The sequence below is a fragment of the Glossina fuscipes genome, unplaced genomic scaffold (assembly GCF_014805625.2).
Source record: "Glossina fuscipes isolate IAEA_lab_2018 unplaced genomic scaffold, Yale_Gfus_2 1, whole genome shotgun sequence".
In the NCBI taxonomy this organism is placed as follows: Eukaryota; Metazoa; Arthropoda; class Insecta; order Diptera; family Glossinidae; genus Glossina; species Glossina fuscipes.
In genome coordinates this window covers 33917001-33941405 of record NW_023998415.1, presented here as the reverse complement: position 1 = coordinate 33941405, position 24405 = coordinate 33917001, and the positions used below count along the sequence as shown (strand labels likewise).

At 32.0% G+C, this 24405-nt stretch overlaps 3 protein-coding genes across 15 annotated transcripts in view; 1 reads left to right on the top strand and 2 right to left on the bottom strand.

Annotated features, from left to right (window-relative positions):
• LOC119632537 overlaps positions 1–8289 on the top strand; it is a 284840-nt gene extending 276551 nt beyond the window's left edge. For 5 of the 10 annotated variants that reach the window (XM_038025477.1, XM_038025476.1, XM_038025475.1 and 2 more), the window contains 3 exons: positions 2810–3290; positions 3363–3490; positions 7983–8288. In XM_038025477.1, coding sequence (XP_037881405.1) covers positions 2810–3290; positions 3363–3490; positions 7983–8075 — 702 coding nt within the window. In that variant the 3' untranslated portion in view covers positions 8076–8288. The other 5 variants (XM_038025478.1, XM_038025479.1, XM_038025482.1 and 2 more) reach the window with 3 other exon arrangements.
• An 8633-nt stretch (positions 8290–16922) lies between these two features.
• On the bottom strand, positions 16923–20488 carry LOC119631247 (protein phosphatase inhibitor 2). 4 transcript variants are annotated; one of them, XM_038023295.1, is made up of 6 exons: positions 20187–20488; positions 19783–19846; positions 19377–19710; positions 18460–18624; positions 17935–18023; positions 16923–17880 (listed from the first exon to the last, which is right to left on the bottom strand). In XM_038023295.1, the coding sequence occupies exons 3-6, from the start codon at positions 19493–19495 to the stop codon at positions 17525–17527; spliced, it is 729 nt and encodes a 242-aa protein (XP_037879223.1). In that variant the 5' UTR covers positions 19496–19710; positions 19783–19846; positions 20187–20488; the 3' UTR covers positions 16923–17524. The 4 variants fall into 4 exon arrangements, with proteins under 4 accessions (XP_037879223.1, XP_037879221.1, XP_037879222.1 ...); XM_038023293.1 differs by having other exon boundaries at positions 19787–19846; XM_038023294.1 differs by having other exon boundaries at positions 19791–19846.
• Positions 20489–21812: 1324 nt separating this feature from the next.
• Positions 21813–22773, bottom strand: LOC119631279 (trypsin delta-like). Its single transcript, XM_038023346.1, has one exon. It carries the CDS (start codon positions 22650–22652, stop codon positions 21864–21866), a length of 789 nt encoding a protein of 262 aa, XP_037879274.1. The 5' UTR covers positions 22653–22773; the 3' UTR covers positions 21813–21863.
• Positions 22774–24405: the final 1632 nt, after the last annotated feature.

The following is a 24405-nucleotide window of genomic DNA, read 5'->3' as shown; positions in this document are numbered from 1 at the left end:
AAGACTTCGAATCATATTCGAAAAGTTTTTTGGAAAATTTTTTTTCCCAATAAAAGTAATGGCACGACTTACTGCCGATGGTCTGAAGCGGCGGAAGGGGGCATAATTTTATTAATCATCTGTAACATATTGTGTACCGATATGGTGCACTTTCATGTACAAAATTCAAATTGTTATTAAGGCTTCTAAAGTTTAAGAAGCAATTTCTCTGCTTGTTTTCACTTCGTTGTTAGTTTTTTTTTTTTTTTTTTTTTTATTTTTTTTGTTTGTATTATTATTATGATTTTTTTCGCTTTCTTCTTCTTCTAAATTCGAAAAAAAAAAAGAAGAAAAGTTACTGCTTTCCCTTAGCGGTAGTGCTAGTGGTGGTTGACTTTAATATTTCATGTTGCACGCGATTACAAATTAACTTAATTTTACACAAAATAACAACAATTACTTTGATTTTTAGTTATTGATGTTATATTTTTTCGCTTCTTGCTCGTTCGTTTATTTATTTGTTTGCTTGTTTGTTTGTTTTTAAATTGTATTATTATTTAAGTTGTAATATACCTCAGTCAAGCTAATGTTAATGTTGTTGTTGATGTCAAGCTTGTTCAATTCTATGTGCATTAGAGTTTGTTAGTATTACACGTTGCAATACAATGCAAAGTAAACAGAAAGCGAAATAGTTGACATTTGTCACAAAACCCATTTCGATTAGATTATTATGACAAAGTCAATAAAATGTCAATCAGTTTTAGAAATAATAAAATAAAACAAATAACAAAAAAAAAAAATCATATTGCAATTTACAATCGGTAAGAGGACATTGCTGATCGCAATTATAGATATAACTATGAATAAAGGGTAATTTGATTACTGAATCATCCCTTTGACGTTTAATCAATAAAACCATCAATTATGAATGAACACAAAATGTACGCTTTTACTTACTAAAACAATATTTTAAATACTTTGAGCCTTGCATTGCTCCGAGAAACAGCGATATATTTATCGCAGGAAAAAATTACGGCAAATAATTAAAAAATTCTATAATCATCGTAGAACGAGTCTTTAATATCTCAACCATCAAATAAAGCCGATAAATTATTTTGTTCAATGCAAAGGTAATATTTACACGATCAAGCTTGGCCTTGGGCCCTAAAAAGTACTTCTATCAAGTATCAAATACACATCCTTTGAAGAGCTACAAATGACCGTCTTCTATATCTATTGTGAGTGTGTTTGTAGTTTGGCTAGCTTTAGTTTTTTCTTCGATGTATCCCTTCTTAAGGTCGATCTACGGCCTTCAACTTAACTTCTAAAACGGTTTGCGGCGAAGGACAACGGAAAGACTAGACAATGTTACAGATGAACAATGATAAATTGTCACGCCATCTTAGCGTGTATTTGTTGTTATTACAAAAGACGCATTATTCGCATGAGTAGCCGAGTATCAAGCGTGGATTCTTGGCTTCAAAACCCAAGTGCCCTGAAGCTAACAAGATGCCTAGCGATCGGGCAAACCCCAACTAGGCTACGATCTTCAACTCTCTCTCTCTCTATCTCTCTCTCTATCTCTTTCTCTATCTCTTTCTCTAGCCGTCATCGTCCTAATGACATAGGGAACTTTCCCCTCAGAGAAAAATGAAAAAGTCTAATATACTCTCTACTATCTTTCAGATTTTTTTTTTTTTTTTTTTTTTTTTTTGTAAAAATTCTTTATGTATCGCCTTAGAAAAATTTTCTTATCATGAAACTTTCTATTTCTTACGCACACAGTTTTGCATAAGCAAACAAACGATAAGCAAGGGACGAGACGGAATTTTTACATCCGTTCGTTATATTTCGCTGAAAAGGCATTACAGCATAACTAAATCAACCAAAAAGTTTTAATGTAAACAAGCGATCGCAGCTTTTGCTCATTCCACTGTTCAATGTTCCTAATAATAATTTAGGTCAAATTTCATATTTACGTCTAATATACTAAATACTTAAACTAAAATTTGAAGGAAAATTTTTACACTTTAAATTCACGTTTTACGCAACCTCCTAAATGCGGGCGTATCTTTTCTTTAAAAAAAAAAAAAAAAAAAAAAATGTATAATATTTAGTATTTCATCACGATTGTCAACGAAGACCTATTCTAAGCGAAGTGGTGGTGTGATATTCAATGTTCGGTCTCGCCCAACTATAACGTTTTTATTTGTTTTTTTTTTTTTTTCTTTTTTTTTTTTTTCTTTGTTTTAATAACGATAGATGAACTTTCCGTTAGTAACTCTACACGCCCTTCTTCCGATATATTACATGTCGCGATTATTCTTACTATTATCTGTTATTATCTGTTTGAATAAATTTTATTGTAAATGTTAATATATTCCCTGGCTTCAACTGATTGTTGATTTTGTTACAAAATTTAAGACGAATAAAAAAAAAAAAAAAAAAGAACAGAACTTTTTCTCAAAATTGCTTTATTTTCTTTAAAAATTTCAGCCAACACCACGACTTTAAGATTAACATTAATGATAACCTTAACCTCAACCATATAAAACGCAACGCATCATCTTCCTTTACTAAACGACACTTATTTCCTCTCACGATTGCTACGAAATCGCATTTGTCTTCTGCTCACCTAACACAATATTGTACTTTTGTGTCTTTCTTCCTTTCTTTCTGTTTCTTTCCAAATCTCTGTCTCTGTTGTAAACCTATGTATGAAACTGTAACGTGGCGTCTTTACCCTTCCGAAATACACGCACCTAATCAAAATAAAACTGCATGCATTGCACACCTATCGTTATTGTTGCTGTGGACGATACTTATATAGCAACAATATCGTGCACCATCGTATGACACTCATCATCAGCAGGTCCAGAACCCTATACAGCCCCAATACTCTCCACTGGCACGATCAAATCAACAGCCACCACAATTTGAACAGCAATATCAACAGCCGCCCTGGATGCAGTCAAATCAACGGCAATTTCAACCTAAGCCGCAACCGTATCAGGCTCCGCAATATCAGCCTCCATTAAATCAATATCAAACAATATCAATTCAAACACAACCGAATCAATTTGCAACACAAACCAATCAAACGTATAATTTTAATTCACAGCCTCAGCAACAACAGCAGACGATTCCGTCTCACGATCAGCCCGATCATCGGCATTTGCAGCAGCAGCCGTTACAATCGCAAGACTATCGTAGCGGAAGTCCAGGCGTTATAACTCTACGCAAAGAGGCCCCAATTTCTCAGACACCGACACCAGTTTACACCTCACAACCGGCCGCTGTTATCTTGAAAGGTATAAAATTATTCTCTTCTAGACAAACACTCACACCTATATAATGATCATTCATTGGTAACACATTTTTAGGAGGCAGCAACATGCGCGGTGATTTGAAATGGCCACCACCGGAATACAAAGAGGCAGCTGCCCGCGAAAATGAAGAACGTCGCCAAATCGCTATGGGTCCAGCTTGCAGACCGAGAAAGACCAACCGCGTAAGTAAACTAAGGAAAACAAACAAAAAAAAAAAAAAAAAAACTCTTTGTCCATGTTTTGCTAGCCCTTGACGTGTCATGGGTCGTTCGGGGAGTGTTCATAACGTGTTTCAGATCAACGCAAGCTTCGAATAAATCTCCTATGCCCGTTGTAGGTGGCTACAACAAATGACACATATATCGTAATTAACGATTGTTTGATGCGTGCCACTTATTTCGTTGAGTGACTTTGTCACGTAATCGAGACAAATATATGTCGTTTTCATATTTTTGCACCACTTATGCAACTGTATTAGTATTGGAAATTTTTACAATAGTTTTCCGGCTCTCTCGCTTGAACAGCCATGCCTAATTCATGAAATGTTGCTTCCGTGCAAAGGCCTCGAAACTGTGCATATCTCGTTTGCAACTGTTTACTTAATGCTATCAAATCTGTTCCAATTGCATCTTACACAACTTGTGTCCCAGTTCATATTAAGTTTGTGCGGCTTATAATTTTTCTGAATCAGTTTAAGTTTGCCTGCCTGTTCGTCTGTCGTTCCGAACTTTGTTCATATATGTATATATGTATATATGTATATATGTATATACTTGTTTAACTTATAACACTCAACTTTAATATATATTTACAAATTTTGATACACTCACTGAAAAATAAAAACTATTGAAAACGGATTAGATTACACCACCTATGCGATCGCATTTGCAATTTACAAAATAGCGACAAAAGCATGTGGATATGAATGCACTCAACATATGAAATTGAAGTGAAAAAATTCTGTCGAATGTAGCTCTTATATGAAGTAAGATTTTTTTATCGAACGCACACGTTTTTTGAAACCAATTCTATAAAACGATTCTCATCGAAAGTAAGCCTTTTTGTATAATTTTTAATATTTTATGATCAAGTTATCGCCCAACATGGAAACAAACTATAATTTTTAGTATTTTTTCCTAAAAATAATAACACAATTGTCTTAGGCTTAGAACATTTAATAATCAGCCTTGCCGTCCAATGATTAAAGATTAAATATTTTATACTAGCAACCTTATTTTGACCTTGTATCGTGTCACTAGCAATCAGAATTTTTAATTGCGTCTACTTATAGTAGGTTTTCTGTATTTATATGATTGATCTGATATTTCTGATGTAATCCCTGAAAAGAGTATAGCACTTGAAAAAAATATATTTAGATTGATCAATGAAAAAAGTACAACACAATAATGAGGCATGGCCCACCTTCTAACCTCTATTCCACCATATAGTTATTCATATAGCGACTTATCAAATTAATAAGGTCGAAAAAGGGGTCCGATCCGAACCATTTTCGACAGCATTCCTGCTGGGGTCAAAGCATCCCAATATACCAAGTTTCATCAAAATATCTCAAAAATTGCGCTTAATAGCATGAACACAAATTTACGTGGGCACACATCAGATAGACGGACGGACGGACGGACGGCCAAGCTTACATTGATTCAGAAAATGATTCTAAATCGTTGGGTATAATAAAAGATGGATGTATCTTGATCCCTTGCGGTTGTTACATGCGTCTACACAATTTTCAATTGCGTGCGTCCTTCAGCCAAAACACGCCAGTGTACCAAATTTTATCAAAATATCTCGAAAATTGCGACCTATAGTTTGAACACAAATTTAAATAAACACAGACATCAGATGGACATATGGACAGGCAAGTTTATTTGTATAATAAAAACGTGGATCTATCCCAAGTCCTCTTGAGTATTCCATACGTCCGCGCAACTCAATATATCTTGGACCATAAGCGATGTAGGGTATAACAATATCAGAAATAATAGGTAATTAAGACAAATTTTTTGCGGGCCAATCGGCGGATAGTCCGAAATTCATGATTTTTTCTCTTCTTTTTGATATTTGCGAATTTTGTGAGCAAGCATCGTAATACCAAAGAGTCGCAAATTGCCACAATGTCAACTGGACGTTTGCTTGAGATGGCCCTGTGAGATTGCTTAGAACGTGGCTGAAAAGAAGTGTAAAAAGAAGAAGAAGCGTAAGAGATAGAATGATCGTGCCCGAAATGTCGTCGTTGGATGGCTTGCCCAGCTAGCTACTCACTACAGCCACGATCAAAATAAATCGCGATTTCGGTCTTCGCTCACCTTATGCATGATATTCGCTCGATTGATCGCTTGTTTCCGAGTCTCATCTTTTGCAGTGACGTTTTCCATGACATCCTCGCAGTGAGAAATCATTGCTTCGGAGACATAGTAAAAACCGAATAACTCATTTTTCTAGGTTTGCAACGCTAGGCGTGCAACTCACCGGCAATCGCCCAAACATATCTACATAGATGTCAAAGACAGTACCAAGTACCAACACATGAAAAGAGAAAAAAGTAAATAAATAAATAGTTTCCTAACTTCATAGTACCGAAAAAGTTGATACGAAACGTTCATCTTAGTTTATTTTCGATGACAGGATTATAATATCTACAAGCACAAAAGCATTAAAAGAATTTTTCAATCCACTAACGAAAAGCGGAAATGGATATTATGTAATAATATTCGTCTTCAAAATTTGATATATTAGCTATATCGATCAGTAAAAAATTGGGTCGTTATTTTGCGAAATTCATCGCAGATTTTCATTCGAATCATTTGGACATTTTCGATCCATTGACTCCATTAACACGTGTTCAGCAAACAGAAACTTGTTGATATTCATTTGATCGTTTACGGTGATTGATATATTCGCCAACGCCATTTCATTGTTATCATTATTATTAATATGCATATATATATATATATATATATTATATATGTATATGTATATTGTTTTGGATTTTTTTTTTCCTAATAAATATGAATGCAAGTAAGAATTATTTAATTGAAAATTTTGGATGAATTCTACGTAAAATTGTATACGTAATCATCAAAATTCAATATAAAATCTATTGTGATGTCCACCACCAGTTTCATCACAAACAACACATTACGACATTCACCATTCACCATAGTGTCCCAAATTATAAAAAATTTTTAGAGAAAGCTTTTGAGTGAAATGTGATGAAGAGAGCTTTACAAAACTGCATACAAAAGCTATTGAGCCAATAAATTGAATGATTCTCTTTTATCTTATTTAAGGATTCCCCTGCACCTTTCACAAAAACATACAGCATAGCCACTTTTAAATAAGAAAACAAAACACATGCATATATTTCGAATAATTAAAAAGAAATTTTCAAAATATAAAAAAAAAATAATAATAATAATAAAAAGTATATTAAAAAAGTATAGAAACTATATATAAATAGATCAATATATATATATATTCTTAATGTTCTACTAACTAATCATAATAACTTTAATGTTAATTTTACATTTTTAGTGCTAATATGATATTATAATTTGATTTTTTTATTAAATAGTGGCTGAGAGATGTATGAGATTTTAAGCAACGGTTTACATGAATTCGATGCCAGGTTTCTTTTTTTTTTTTTTTTCTTTGCTCTTCTTTAAGGCACTTGTAGGCAAATTGATTATTTGATACCCTAAGCGCTCACATGCAACGAAATTAAAATTTTATTATTCATCAGATCTCATAATTATGGTCTATAGATATGGCTATGGTCGTTTTTGTTTTATGAAATTTAATACTTTTTAAAGTACTTTCGCATAGAGGTAAGATCAGCAATTGTATCACTATCTGTTTGCCTTTGTGTATTCCCTTGTACTATCCGATTGTTCGGAGTTTTGTCAATCTCCCAACATTTTCTCCCAACAATTGACTTAATCGTACTTTTTTCACAACCAAGTTGAGACAAGGAATAGGTTTCTGATTGATATACTCATTAATTAAAAATTCGGCGGTATATTTTAACAAGAATGAAATCTAACAAGAACAATATGATTGAATGTATTTGAAAAAGATATATTGACAGAGAGCCAATGCTAAAATTGGCTTAGAAAATTTCGTTCCGAGTATTTGAAGCGAATAAAGACAAAATACAGGGATTAACTGATTAATTGATGCAAACTATCGCAAAAATAATTCGCGAGCGTTCAATGAGTGATTACATTTGTCGAATTCGACCGTTCATAATAATCTATTACTATAAAGAAGTCGCCTTTCATTTTGATCAAAAACAAAAAATAAATAAATAAATAAATAAATAAAAACGAGAAATGACTTTTCCAATAGTTATTCCAATATTTGTTTATTTGTCCGTTTAATAGGCGGGATACACGAATTAAATATAAAAAAACATTTTTACATTACAAAATAGATTCACAATAGAAGGCAATAAAGATCCGGTCACTTTTAATAAAATAGAAGTAAAAAAAAAAAAAAAAATTTTTTAAATTCTACTCAATTTAATAAACGCGATAGACGCGACTACATTATTTCGCTATTAAGTTAAGTAATTTCAATTATATAGATAAAGTTCAATTTTCGTTCCACTCTAATGAAACAATTTTCTATATGCGATATAATTAATTGTATTTGCAGGACTATACAGCTTTCTTTGCCAAAAATGCTTTATCTCATCATTATCCCAGCTATAAAGTACCACCAGGCACTCAACACATAATGGCTAAATAGTCTGAAAATAGATGACCACGGAAAACGAAGCCTAATGAAACCCCACGCAACGCAGAGAATGAAAAATTAACGAATTCTTAAAAATTTTTTAAACAATCAAACAAAAATAAACTACACTAACCATTATTTATGTTAACAATGTTAAACACAGTGACAAAAATAAATAAATAAATATATATATATATACATATATATGTATATATGGATATATATATTATGCATTATACTAACACATCCAAAGAAAGGGAAAGAAAAGCAAAAACAAAAAACAAAAAAAAACAAAAAACAAAAAAAAAAACAAAAAAGTAAAGAAAAACACGTTTATTTAATAGTTTAGAGAAAACTTTATGAATTTATTTGGATGCAAAGAGTTTCTCGTAAAAAAAAAAAAAAAAAAAAAACAAAACAAAACAAAAAATGAGCTTTGAAAGTTTGCCAAGTAAATCAGGTTTGTCTTGCGATCGAGAGAAATTACATCTCATATTCTTGATCGGAAAAAAGGCGGGGCAAACTTTTAGATCGCATTTGAAAGAAATGAAGAGTAAAACTCGGAGCATTGCCTCTTATATAAGATCGTCATCATCTTTCACGTTCCTCGGCAAGAAATGAATTTAATTTTTTTTTATTTTTAATTTATTACTTATGTGAATAAGGAGAAAATTAAAACAATACAAAACACATTTTAACGCAAAAAGTGTAATCCGTGAGATAATTTTTTAAAATAATGTTGTTGTTTTTAATTAACGAACTTTTTTCTTATATTATTATTGTTGTTTTTTTTTTTTTCTTTTTCTTTTTCTCTTTTTGTTGTTTTTCATCATTTTAACACAATTAACGAACACAAATAAATATTTATGTCCAACTTATCTATTTATTTGCGTATAATCTATTAAGTTATGAAAAAAATACAAAAAAAAAAATACAAAAAAATACAAAAAAATACAAAAAAAAATAAATAAAAATTATACGAAATTATTACTAATATATTCTCTCTCTTTATGTATACATATATAATTATGTATATACTTACACACAATTAATTATTTATATATAAAATTAATAATTAACAATAATTATTTAGCACATGAACACAAAGATAAACAATTTTTGTTAGAATATTTGACTGTCAATGTTTTGAACCGCACACCTACCTACCTATCTACACGTTTAAATTCAACAAACAAAACAACTAATCAACGAATATATGGAAAGAGTTTTCTAATAAGCACAATACGAAAACATCTACATCTACGATAAAGATTTATTAATTATTTATAACATAAAATGAACCCATTTGTGATTCGTTCACTTTCTGTAACAATTTTCTTATTTGAAATTCTTATGCATTTTATATATAACAACTTGAGGATGCTGTGCATAAAATGGATAATTTGAATGTGTTCATTAAGTGAACAGATTACAAAGCGTACACACGAGACTCCCCAACTGCAATACAAGTGAAATATTGAATTATTTAATGTCTTTACTTGGAAATGATATTACTACATACACCCAGACTAGCGAAACTAACTAACGATAACATCTCTATAAAAAAAAAAAAACAAAAACACAAAAAAATGATTATGTATCCTGGTATATCATGTAAGAACATATTAATAAAATTTAAACGGATCAAAAGAAACCTATTTTTCAATGCAGTTTTATTTTTATTTTTTTTTTTTTTTGCTTTTCTATAACATTTATAGAATTTGCAACCGTTCTAATACCGTATTTCGGCGACACCTTCAATCGCTTCAATAGTGATCAACTTAAAAGAAAGAATATACTCTCGGCTCCAGCTTGTTCACGTAAATGCCGCAATCGTACGAATGCAAACTTTCTCACACACCCACGAAATTGAATTGAGTTAAAACTAAGCTCATGTCCCAATATTGTCGAATCTCCATATCTAAAATGAAAATTGCAATCCCTTTCAGCTTTTGCTACTTAGATCGAGGACCATAGATAATCGAGAGCTGATAGCGAACGAACTTATGTTGCACAGAATCACAAAGAAACAAGAATCAATGGTTGCGAAAGTCGTCGAGTCAAGTTGTAAAGTCGTACAGCCGTTAAATCTTTTTCACTTACTTTTATCCATTCTCTATATTTAATTAGTCTTAAATTTGAATTACCTTTCAATACCCATTAGTCTAATATATTTAATTCCAATTATAAAGATATTATCACTCTTCATATGTATATATATATATATAAATATTTAATATATTTATATATAAATAATTTTTATATAATATTTAATATATGTATATATATAATATATTGTATTACATATATTATAAATATATATATATATATATATATATTTTTTTTTTTTTTTGAAGAAATTGCAATCAAGTTCTTTTTGAAAAAGAATGTACATACGAGGTGTGTTGAAAAACAAAAAAAAAAAAGTGCCTTTTTATTCTTCTCCAAAAATATATCTTTTTTCATCTTTAAAGTAATCCGCTCTAGACATACTACACCTGTGCCAGTCCCTTTTGCCAATCCGCGAAGCATTTTTGTTATGCATTTTTTGTTTACAGCTCGTCCCCTTTGAACGTTACGATCTCTATCTTCTCAATCGTGACAAAACTTCGTTCTTTCATCGGCATGGACATGTTTTGTGGCCCAAATTCCTAAAAAAATTCATGGCATGCTAGGCCATGAATATTTACTAAACTATTATTGTGTAAGTAACATTTATTAGGTGCTTTCAAGTATTTTGATCATTTTTTCACTTGAAAAAGGCATTTATTGAAAAAAATTAGTCCAAAATATATTACTCGATATATATTGCATCACAACTTTTTCGCATCTTTTTGGCATCATGGCGATATCGTGCCCAAAGAATGAAAGAAAGTTTGGCATTGGTCCAATCTATGTCCCGTTTTCGCACTTCTTCAGCATTTTGAAACTGCGTGCCCATCAAGTCGTGCTGCATCGATTTGAACAGTTGGTAATCAGTTACTGCTTTGTCTGGTGAGAACGCTGGATGCAGCAGAACTTCCAATTAGATAGTACAATGCAACTGTGTATCCTTGGCAAAGGCAGGAGTATGGCTTTACGTCTGTTGACCCCTATTGCTGGTCATTTTTGCAACAATACCTCGTTCATCGCTCAGCTGACATCGGTAGAGATCTGCAGTAACAAACTCATTCGATTTTAGCAGCTTCTAATACACTGTCCCTTTTCTGATCCCACCATAGGCACAGCAAACCTTCATAGTCGCAAATGGATGGCTCTTCTAAACTAACCAATGACTTTTTGCACTTGAGGTTGTCGTAGTAGATTCACTTTACATCGCCAATCACAATACGTGATAGAAAGCTCTTTTTTCCCTAGCAAACAATGGAATCGCGACACTCAAACGATTTGAAATGGCATTTTCAATCAATTCATATGATAGGCATTTGCCCTCATTTTGGCTCGTTCCCATCGCATATAAACCTCTGCCAACAGTTGATTCATCAACTGTTATTCGAAAGTTGTTTGAAAGTCGGAGCTGGATTTTCGTCCAATAAGTTTTGCTATTCATTGTCCTCGAACGTTCTTTTTTATCGCTGACATCAAAATTACCGCTTATTAAGCGTTGAAACCAAAACCGACAATTGGGATGTGACGAAGCAGCATCACTATAAACATCCAAAAGAGATTGACGGGGTTAGGCAGCAGATTAGCTATGCTAAATGGAAAGCTGTTATTTTATGTGGAGAGAGGTCAATATCATCATTGCGTGCATTAATACTCCGCATTACTTTGTCATTTTCACCAATAGATGGCGCTGACCGCAATACAAGCAAGCATCTATTAAAAAATTTGTTATAATTCCTATCCTATCCACACTGCTGGCAGTGACTATTTCAGTTAATATCCATGTTCCAGATTCCATATTCCGTGTTATTCCTTGTGTGCTGATATCAATAATAATCACGCACAATACGCAATAGAAACGGTAAGAATTCTTCGCTAACGTGGGAATTTGAGTCGAATTGGCTTCGAATAGAAGACTTTGGTTAATGAAAAATTATTTCTGGCGAAGGATATTCACTCAAATTCACTAAATGGCAAAGAGCAAGCCATCTCGATTGTTTTAAACACATCCTTGCACAGCCGCTTGAAGTAAATAGAATTAGAATTATTTAGAGAATTATTTACATCAGCAGTGCGATATTAGCTGTATTTCTGAAGAACATCAAAAGCCTACTGGCTTTTGCTTCTTTTAAGGCTGATGAAAAGTTCTCCCCAGCATCTTTGCCATCTACTAAATCACTATTTTCATATGGTCCCTTAACTTGTTGCGCAACTTCAATATTACCAAAATCGTCGCAAACCACCGGCTCTATAAGAGAGTGAACTTAAATGTGGACGAAGCCCTGCATGTTCAATCGAAGGCAAATTTTAAATAATCATTAAACTACGTCGATCTGTTTGTTTATTTACTTGCCTACCTACACTCTTGAAGCTTTAAATTGTGCGTTCAGTGTTGCTGCGGATCAAGCCTTTTATTTTATATAAAATAGAGCGTTAAAAATTTGAACAGATTTTCGTAATTCTTCCAGCTTTAGCCCTCTTCTCAAACTGACAGCTGTTGACTCATCATAATTTTTATATATTGGGTTTTAAAGAAACTGCTGTAATTCCTTGCTGTAACGGCTGTTCACCATTAATCAAGTCGATATCTATGCCGCTCGGCAATACGATGACATTTACATTTTAAAGTCTACAGTTTATCATGCGATCAAACTTACTCTTAACATAATTAACATAATTCTGTTCTTTATTGCGATCATTCTCTCGTCTAATCTTTCTAAAATCATGTACCCATAAAGTTGAGTGTACTTTACTGCCAAAGTAATGTTTCAGAGGTGAGTTTTCCAATAGCATAGTCTCATCTATAAAAAAAAATACATTTCCGGCATTAATGTCAACCGCTTGTCAATCGCTTTATGGACAACTGATTACCTCTAAAGAAGTTTTGCAGCATATACACTAAAAATACAATCATCATTGTACCCACGAAAACCCTTAAGCAGATCATTTTACTTTCCGAATAGTTCGTTTTCCGAATAGTTGTGTGTGCGTGCATTGTCTTTTATATCGCAATTTATTATATACACTTTTCGACACTACTTTCTGAGTCATTAATATAGTCATTTCCGTTATCTGGCACAAATTTTATATCATTGTTTCTACCCTCGCCATAGGTGTCTACGTCCATATTATTCTCATCCATAATATTTGGTGATTTCATGTTGACGCCAGCGCCACAGCCGTGGACAGGTAAGTTCAAGACCTTTCCCAAAATCCACAACCAATTCTTTAGTCTACCTTAGCAACAGTGGATTCGTTATCAATATGAAGATATCAATGTTTTTCCCAAATTTACATAGCGGGCCTTACGTTCACATTTTGCTTTTTGTTGCATATTATTCTTACACTGAGCAACACATACACGTATATGTCAATCTCTTTGCTTCATTCGATTAACTGTGGACCTATTCCATATGTATTTCACACGTAACACTTTTTTTTCACCTTGTTTTTTACGTCATTGATAATATTTAGTTTTACCTCAATCGATAAATTTTGCTAAATTCATTACGAAATTCGAACTACATTTTTTTGAAGCGAAAAGGGTAAAATAGCGACTAAAAAGTCTAGGAAATTTCAAATTTATATTAGAGACAACTCAATGACAAGATTTTGTTCAAAATTCAAATTAAAAAATAATTACGGATTTTTTGCGTAATACATTATCAATAACAGTAATAACGATGACTGCTTGCTCTCTCATTCTCATATGCAATTCTGTGTTTTTAAGTGAATATGCGCTATACTTTACCTCTAAGTTTGTATATATGATAAAACAATCAACGGTAGCTGTGTATGTAATACATATATTGCGCTTTGTTTTCGTCGTTTATTTCATAATGATGAATTGTAAATTTTATGTTCACCAAATGTTCCGAGCAATTTCAATGAACACTTTCATATCATATTTCATATCGAGAAATATTAAAAAATTTTTTATTATTGAAACGAGTTACGTTGTACGAGTTGTAGTTTATGTAATTCATGACACTTTTTTTACTTATACAATGCATTTATTAGTGTTATCTGCCTACACATATATATTCGACATATTTTTGCAATTTTTCCCACCACATATGAGTTATTGTACACGAAGTCTTATTTAAGTATTTCTAGAATATATTCTAGAATGTTTTAAAATATTCTACAATTTTATTATCATACCCACCACTTGGAGGAAGGTATACCCATTTTATCAGAAAGCTTCAGAGTCCCTGTAAAGTGTATATATTCTTGATGAGCATGAAATTCTGAATTGATTAAGCCATGTCCATTCGTTTGTGTGATTTGTATTCTTGATATTCTCCTGGTCACAAAAATTAAGATATCGACTTCAAATTTGATAGAAAAATTGGAAATCTTTGCTCGCAGGTTGATATTCAGAAGAGGTCAAATTGCTCATAGCACAAGCCCGCAGTGAAGAGTAAACAAAATGCAGGTCAATTTTTTTAAACAAAAATTTGTGATTTTAATCTTATTACGCACAACTTATGCAAGATAAAAGGATGAAATTTTCTACTTTCTTACATTCTCTGCTTAACGGAAAACCCTATTATTTATATGCAAAACTAAAAACAATCGGTCATGCCCATGCATTATTTTATTTATACTTTTTTATGACAATGAATACAAGTATGGGGTGCCAAAGGCTTTAATAATGGTGGGTATGTAAGATTCGGTCCCAGCCGAATATAAGAATGCAGAAAATGTTGCCTAAAATATGACCACGAAAAACAATAGAATACTAATTGTCTTAGCGACTACTTGCATTCTATTAAAAATAGCCTGTCGGTAAGCGTTTACGGTCACCAGCACTGATAGTCGTTTACCCAGTCGATGATAGAGATAGCAGTAGCTATACTGACATGATTTTTCCCATGTTAACAAAACTACTAATGTTTACAGCCGTATCAGTACGTTGGGCCAGCTTGTTATTTATAGTTCTCGTTAAATCAGTTGAATTTCGTAATGGACTCTTTCTTATAAGCAACTATTTGCACTTATTATTGTTCAGTACGGGGCCATTTAATGTCGACCAGGCATAAATAGCCGCTATCCTATCCACAGAATTTACTTTATAATTAGAATTTAGTTAGCTTAGTCGAGTTTAGTTAATTACCACAGCCACCTCGGTATAGTTGTATGTCCGTCTTATTCTTGGGAAACACTTCTTGTGGCTTGTGTAAGACTTTAAGCACGTGACAACACACAATCTGCCGACCAAGTATAAGCGAATAGGCTTCACTGCAGTACATCCTTTCAAGCTTGGCGCAAAGAGTGTCACGATCAACCGAATCAAATGCGTTCGATAAGGCATCCTATTAGGACGATGAGTTTTATGTTTCCCACATCAATCCTCAACCTATTTAATAGTAAATAATAATATAATACTTATTAATACCTAATAATATCTACTAATAATATTATCCGTAATCTACTGTGCATAGATCTGAAGCCACACTGAAATAAATCAATTGAATCGTTTTCTAAGAGATATTTATGAATTTGATTATAAAGTAATTTCTCAAAAACTTTTTAGAGAGATTGACTCCTTTGAGCACTGGTAGTAATTTTACAGGATTCCAGCTTCTGGAAATACAACTCATCACAATTACTGCGTTCATAATATCTGTAATGTGGGGCAAGGCAACAATTTCGGTAGCGTAAGTTTAGTACGTTTTGGATACAGTTCAGTCCGACCACATTTAATACAAAGAAGGGCGTAAAGAAGATTTTCTTGAGTCACATAGCCAGTTTTGAAGATGTACGAAGAATTATTAAAGGACGGATATCGTACTGTACTTTACTCTCGTTTTAAGGAACTATTAACAGAAACCCTAACACAATGTTGTCCATATGAATAATGAGAATGGAAAAGCAAACTGGCGAATGGCTGCTAATTAGCATTCCTGCTATTTACAACCGGAACACAAAAAGAGAGTCGATAATAATCTCCCACTTGAAATTTCGCACAAAATATTGGACCGTCTTGTCGTTTAGGTATCGCTTATTTATATTCAAGTAATTGATAAAAAGTGACCGACTATTCTGTCTCTCTTTTCCCGAATAAAACGGGTGAGATAAAATTTTACAATAACAATGCTAGCAATTCCCTAAGGATGTCAAGCAAAACGAAAGAAAAACCATCTTAGAAAATTAATTTTACTATCGCGAAAATATTCATTTAGTTTCGAATCTTTATATAAACAATGCTACCAATGCATTTACTTTTTATTTATAAATGGATATTTATATATTCATTTATAAGCGGCAGAGGGCATTCGTACATAAACTTATAATGTGCAGAGGGCCCCACCAATACCTTCTACTAACCACATTTGCATGAATTATGATCTAAAATACCATCTACAAACAACTAATTTTCTCACTTACATGAATTATGCCAAAAATGCTATTGACAGTTAAAGGAAGAATTGGAAGCAGCTTTGGGGGGTAGCTTTGGAGTGCATTCGACTTGGCGTGACTAAATATGATTCTAAAGACCTGGTTCTGTAAAACCTTAAATGCTAAATGATTTACCGGATATATTGGAGTTGCAATATTTATTCAAAATTTTAATTGTTTTATACATTGACAAAATTGATATAAATGATAAAAAGACAGTGTAATAATTGTAATAAAAATCATATATACATACATACATACATACATATATACACCATACATACATGTATATATGTATATAATTTTTGATTTTATTACATTTAAAATTATATTATTGATTCATATTGTTAACACAATTTCTAACTCATATCGCGAGAATGAATGATTTAGTTTTTCTACTTTTTTCAATTTGTGTCTTTTGTCATTGCTGTTAATACTACAAGCAAATTAAAAAGAAAAAAAATTATATTAAAGTTAAAAATTATGGAAGAAAATAATTTCTTTTTAGTTTTTGATAAAAAATGCAAAAAAGTATCGTTTGTTTCGTAGTAGCCTTATTCCTAAATGTTTAACTTGGAAAGGTTCACAGGAAAAAAAATAAATAAATAAAAGTATTAATTCATTCAACATTTTTTATTTTTTTAAAGAATGGAAATATATTTTATGTATAGATAGGTGGCACCGTATCGCATGAAGCAGAAGAAATAAAACCTTTTATTTATCTGTAAACACAAACGCAGTTCTAATGATTTAATTGCCATTGATTTAACATATACAACAATGTTAACGGACGTGAGTTTCTTTAAGAAAAAAAAAAACCAAATTAGTCAATTAATTCTCCATTTCTAATTGAGTTTAAGTCAGAATCACGTTGGTTTGAATTGATAATTTCACAAACATTTTCTTGAGTTTAAGATTAACTGATGATTACATACACACAATTAATTCATTTAGTGCTCTCTGCCATGGCAGGGATGATACGTAGGCAAAGGTTGGTCCACATCCATTTGTCGATTTAGTGAATGCGCTGAAGCAATTTGAGTTATTGAATCCGACGATTCTAATCTAGTAGAAGCAACTCCTGAAATAACAGGCGCTACTTCCGATGGTAACTTTCCTTCTTCTTCACACTCATATTCCGATAAAATTGATATGGATTTCTCTGTATCGACAACCGAAATTTCTGGACTATCTTCGTCGTCATCAACATCAGCAAGTTCTTCCTCTATCAACTTCCGAGCTAATTTAACTGCTTCGAATTCTTTATAATGCTCTTTACGACGACGTTCAAATTCCATACGGCGTGCTATAATGAAAATAAATAAATTTACATTTCAATTAAAAATTTTTGTGTTATTACCTTTTTCTTCAGTAGTTTCTTCAAATTCGTCATCGGAAACATCATCATCGCCAAACGATGGCGTTTGCGTATTGGCGGCTATACGTAATCTATGAGACAAATAAACAAATACATTAACCGATCTTTTCGTTCGATTTCTTTTTTTTCACAAATCTAAAACATATCACACATTTGCTTCCCACATCGAAGTTTCCATAACCTATATACATTTACCATAAGCTCATTTAAATTCCAGGCCGCTCAATTCACAATTGTCACAATGGTGTTTGCGGACAGCGAGATTTGGTTGATATCAAAATAGTCTAATCCCGAAAAAAGAAAAGTTCTTCGGGTTAAGACTATATCTAATGACCAATGTCCTGCACATGTAATCTATCGTTTAAAATTTTAATTTTCATAATGCTTCTGTGGAAATACACTTACTAACTTCCGAATAAGTTCCGCGTACGAAATGTTTACTCTTATAGGTTATGAATACTAAAAACCTGGTCTACCTCGAACAACTTTTTTTTTTTTTTCTCTTACTTTTCGGCTAATAATTCGGCATCTAGCTGATCACGCTGCGGATCTGGGTCGATATAATTATATGGGGTTTTTGGTTCATCAATTTTCATATGCCCATAATCCTTATCTGACGGGTGGAAGGTTTGCAATACATTTAATTCATCGAATTTTGCGCTCTTACGGCAACTGCAAACAAAAAAAAGAATTAATAATAAATAATAAAAGTTCAGCAAAAAATATTTATTAAACACATTTTTAAAGTATACATAGAAAAGTATACATAGAAAAGCCGACAATAAACCGGCACAAGGTGAAAAATGTCCACCAGTATTGTTTTCATTTCCGGAAATCAGGGGAACATTACCAGTTTATTCTACATTCCTATAGCTCAAGTTGCAGTTTCATCAAATTTCATTCTTACCCAAATTAAAGTCTCTTTCTTTAGCTAATTACATTACAATAACAAATATTTTGTAAATTTATACGTAAATATGTACGCAATAAGTCAGAAAATGTTGTGAAAAAATTGACGCATATAAAAATATATTAACTTATATATTTACTTAATAAAAAAACTTTTTTTTTTTTTTTATGCCCGAAATGTGTCACGTTTTCGTGGCTAATCAAGATTTAAACTCTAACAATAACTTGCTATAATTTTTTGCATAAGTCTACCTTTTCCTCTTAAATTTTTTATTACTTTGTCCATGTTTACGTGAAATTACTTTACACAATTTACACGAAGATCCCGTACACTAAACTCGGTAATTCTCATCGCGCCTGGTAAGCATTTATATAAGAAACGAAACCGCTCCCCTCTCTTTTCCAAATTTTATGTACGATTCCTTAGGTATTTAATTAGATCTGATGGACATGCATTAGTTTCAACTTAAGTATCTTAAAAAATAATTCAAAGAGCCCAACATTGTATGGCTTACCTGGCACCGGTACGATCAAAACTACTGGAAGTTTTTAATATGCCTTTTTTAGGTCTTTTACCATTGCCGCCAGCTCCAGTGCTGGATTCATCATTGTTACCGTTCGAAACATTCTGCATACTGTAGAGGCTCGTGTTTTTGGAAAATTAAGAAAAGTTAATTATCCACAGGTCGCGTCCTGGGAAATGCAAGCTAAAGACAGCCCCAAAAAAATTTCTTTCTCCTATAGAAGGCGTTGAAACGTTCCAATAACTTGTAACTCCTGCTTAAGCACTATTATATGTACTTTAATAATTTACCAATTATTACAATGGGCTAAATTTGTCTTTCCGAGCTGCAAATATGAGAAAACGCAAATAAGTACATAATGCAAAGAATTAATATATAAGAGGAGCATGAATTTTACAAACACACAAAAAAGTTGAATATGGTATTATAAAAACGCGACTCCAAGGGGATTTAAGCGGCACCTATGAAAACAAGGAGGAGATTGTTATTAACTGAAGGGTTTGCTGCAGTAAATAAGAAGCGCTTATTATATTATGCTACTTTTTTTTTGTATTTTACATATGTTGGTTTTTTTTCTTTTTTTTTTGATTTGCGAGGCGACAATATAAAGAGCTAAGTATACGTTTCGTAATCAACCCGTATTTGCGAACTATGCATAAGTTAGAACTGTGCACATGTAGTTTTACATACTTAACGATCACACTTTCGGTGATTTCATTTTAATTTCCTTTGCACTTAGCACAAACGTTACCCGTGGGATTCAATCACAGTGACGTCCTCATGATCAAGAACATTACTTACTTGTCAACAGAAATCCTTCTTTCATGATTTCAATCCTTATGGAGCACAAAAATAATTGGTCCACTTTTCTTTGATTTTGTTACTTTATCAAATCCAATAATACTATAACAAATTAATACAATATTTTGCTTTTAGATTTTTAATTTTCTTCCCAAATTTATTGTCTTTCTTCCCAAAATGTATTCTTAATTCTAAAAATATACTTGGGCGACGAATATTTATAATGATTTTCTTTAAGTTTTTTCCTCTGCCGTTCGAAAACGAAATAACAACTCCCTTTAGAGATGCCAGTCTATTGCTATTCGGAAGGCAAAAAGATTATTGACAATTATACAAGCTATGTTACCAGATCGACTCATTGTAATGTATAATCGGCAATATTAGAACTTTTTTTTGAAAACAACTATACACTTGGTCTATTTGGAGCAATTACATCATCCATAAGTCTTTATAATGATGGGATTGTAATCGTGAGGGGATTGATACAATGAGGCATCATTTTCGTTTTCGGATTAAACACTTTCAAGTGGTAAAGCGCACAATGGGTAGCCGCGCTACCATATTGTTTCACAGGAAAACGTAAATAAAAACATATGATTTTAGAACCAAATATAAGAAATCGACATAAACGTAAAGAACAAATTATAAACTATATAAAAAATAACAATAAGAAAGTTAACATAAAAGTAAATCAACTTGTTTATTGATTAATGGTAAAGAAGAATGATTGTATATATATATATATACATGTACATTAGTTACATTTTTGTATATTAATTCATTCATAATTTTGAAACAATCATTTATCACTCTCTACTTAAACAAATTGATATTCATCAATATGAATATATTTCAACTTTAAAATAAATTGTTTTTATTTCTTTTCTTCCATTTCTTACAAAATAACTTATGATATAAACCAAAATTTGAAATGAGATAATATAAAAAATAATGTACATTAGTGTAAGACAAGCATAAATTAGATAAATAATCTTAAAATTAAAAAAAAACTATCATTATTTCGGCGTGTGCTTTTTGTCGTTTCGTTTTATATGTCTATATACATGCAAAAACATATGGGATTTGTCAATTCCCATAAAGTTTTGTGAACAGTCGGTAAAGTTGAAGCCCTAGCCCGAAAATAAGAATAACGTCCCTTTACGTCAGCTCTCTAACTGATATTCCCGTTTTCATTTAAATATATATATTGAATTAATTCAGGCAAATGCTTTGAAAAGCCAAATATATCGTTAATAACATATCTGTCTGAGGAAGATTCATTATCATGTTTGATTGTTGTTACAATTACTGATATCAACGAAAAGAGTATTAAATTTGTAAAATACTATAAATTTCGTATCTTTTTTCACAATGCAATATTTAAAACCTGACAACTTCAACGCCTTACAATTTTCGTGTAAATTGCCAAAGTCATTATATCTGCGTGTAGTTAGCATTATTAACTCCTATAAGGTTTTCATATGAAAATCGTTCGAACTTCAACGACTTTCTTAATTAAATATGCGAAACTACTTACCATATATAGAGGCAGAGATTTAATTAAATAGATCGGACCAAAATTTCCTTTGTCATTGACACAATACTTTTTTTTCGAAAAAATGCTCCAACTCATTTATTTTTAATTATTTTCATTTACATTTCAACATTTTCATAACCTTAACTAAATGTTGGCATTGAACCGCCAAATTCAGAAATCACTTTTTTAATCCAAAAAATTTGTCTTCCCACATATGTATATACACCGGGATAGTGGGAACGTGCGCATCCAACACCAAACGATACTATGCCGAATAGTTCATTTCCAAAAGATAGTGGCCCACCCGAATCTCCTACGCAAGCGTCTTTTTTAGGATCTGCCGCACAAATCATATATTTTGTTATTTTAATTACGCCATATGCTTTTTGGCATTCTGACCGTGTCACTGTAGATATTGTTACCGCCATAAGATCATTGGAAGATGTTGTGGAGGTTTCATTTATTAAACCCCAACCACTGACCACCAGTTTTGGAGGTAAATTTCTTCTAAACTTAGCCAAACGGATAGGCTGTACGGCTTTATCTAAAGTAAAAGGCAAATCGAGAAGAATCAACGCGATATCGCGGTCCATAGTTCCTACATTAAATCGTTTATTTATAACAATTTTTTTAGCCTTTCGAGTTTGGCCATTTTTTTGATAAGAATTCGAGCCAGCTCGTACAGTGAATTCAACGTTTGCAAATATACAATGCGCTGCCGTTACAACCCAATGTAGGCTTATTATTGAACCGCCGCACACGAGACTATCTCCATAAAGCAAAGCAACTTGCCATGGAAATTGGTTATTTGTTACCGGTTCGCCACCGACAATCCGACTTGAAATACTAAAGTTAGTATAATTTGGCTGCGAAGCATTTAAGGCTACCGATATTAAAACAATTGCGAATCTAATTAACGTGGACCACATCTTGATAGTTCAAAGCTTCTTCAACGAATAAATTCTGCATCACATTAATTAACTGATGTTCGTGATGTGTTCGTGTATATGATATAAATAACGGGATAAGTACTCCCATAACGAATATGTTTAATACAAATCTATATTGCTGGGAAATGGCATATTTGGTTTATGATTCTATATGTTTCATTCTAAAGGTACGCGTCGAAAGAACATAGTGTTTCTAATTATTGTTTATATATATACATATATAATATTTAGCCATATGTTGGTCGAACACAATAATATCACTTCGCCTGATTTATTCGTATTTCATTAAAATATGCTGAGCATATATGAGAAGATTGTAACTTAAATCAAGCCAGTATCAACTTTCAAATGGTTTATTAATAAGTTTTATAGTAAGTCGATATATCGGTTTATAAGTAAGTCGATACACACATCTTTACGCAGTATATATCATGTCTGCATAAATATTTATTCTACTGATTACGTATATAGTGTAAACGAATGTTACAAAAAACAAAAAAAAAAAACGGTATTCTCATATATATTTATATATTTTAGACCTTATTGAACAATGAATAAAAACTCTATAAAATTACAGGTGAGACGTCCACAGTAAGTAGTTAATTAGAACTCATAAGTCATAACACCTATTGATCGAAAGGCAATATAAATATTTAGCAAAGCAAAAGTAAACCCTATCAGAGCACAAATATGCTCAGAATTAATAATTAATGAACCCAATAAACCCAAGCAAATTATGGTTCAAATATTTCTCAAAATAGTCGAAAATTTCAGTGTATAAATGAAGCACCGCACACATGCCATTGATAGCTACCCTGAGAAGTCTATTAGATATATTTCACAACTTTTGCAATTTTTTTTTAAATCAAGCAGGAAAATAAATTTTATTGATCTAACACGAACAATGGAAGGCCATGAAATGTCCTTATGAAGCAATAACGTGTCGAAAAAACGAAATCTCTCTCATTTTTAGAAAAGTCTTCCTCATCAAGAAACGGATAATCCTAACCTTTTCCAACAAAATATTTACTTCAAGTAAAAAACTTTTTATAGAGTAACTAAAGCGGCGATAACGTTTATACATTAAAATTATATTTGGACCTAATTGACTTACGAATTTAATTCGTAGATTTGAATGATGGAAAATTTTGGATCCAATTTACTTGCTCTGAAAAAGATCATTCGTAACTTATGGAAAAGGTCAATGTTATCAACTTTTTAAGAATTGCGAGCGAGTTCATCAACCAAATTTTACTTACTGGCTTTCCATCTTAACTCCACCCTCTCCGTACACTTGAACATAACGATGACCGTTAGGTCATAAAACAAAGTAAGATCAAGTCCGCAGTTCTAATTGCAACTGATCGACTAGATCACTTAAATCCATTCCGCTGCTCACATTATAAAGCCCGTGATGCGTATTCCCTTGCATTATAAATATTTGATAAATCTTCTGCCGCTACCATATGTACATACATAACAAAAATACACTTGTACTTACTTATTTATATAATTGAAAAAAGAAAGTTCTAATATTTAGAAATGTTTACTCTACAAATTTTACTTTCAATTTCCAGAGAAATATATATTCAATTGGACAAATTCAGATATTTTTACGGGGAACTACATCATCAAATTGCGTAAATAGTTATTTATACGCAAAATGACGATAATTTCACTTTTAATCAGCGTATGATCGACTTAATTATGTTTTTCGCCAACCGGATAGTTG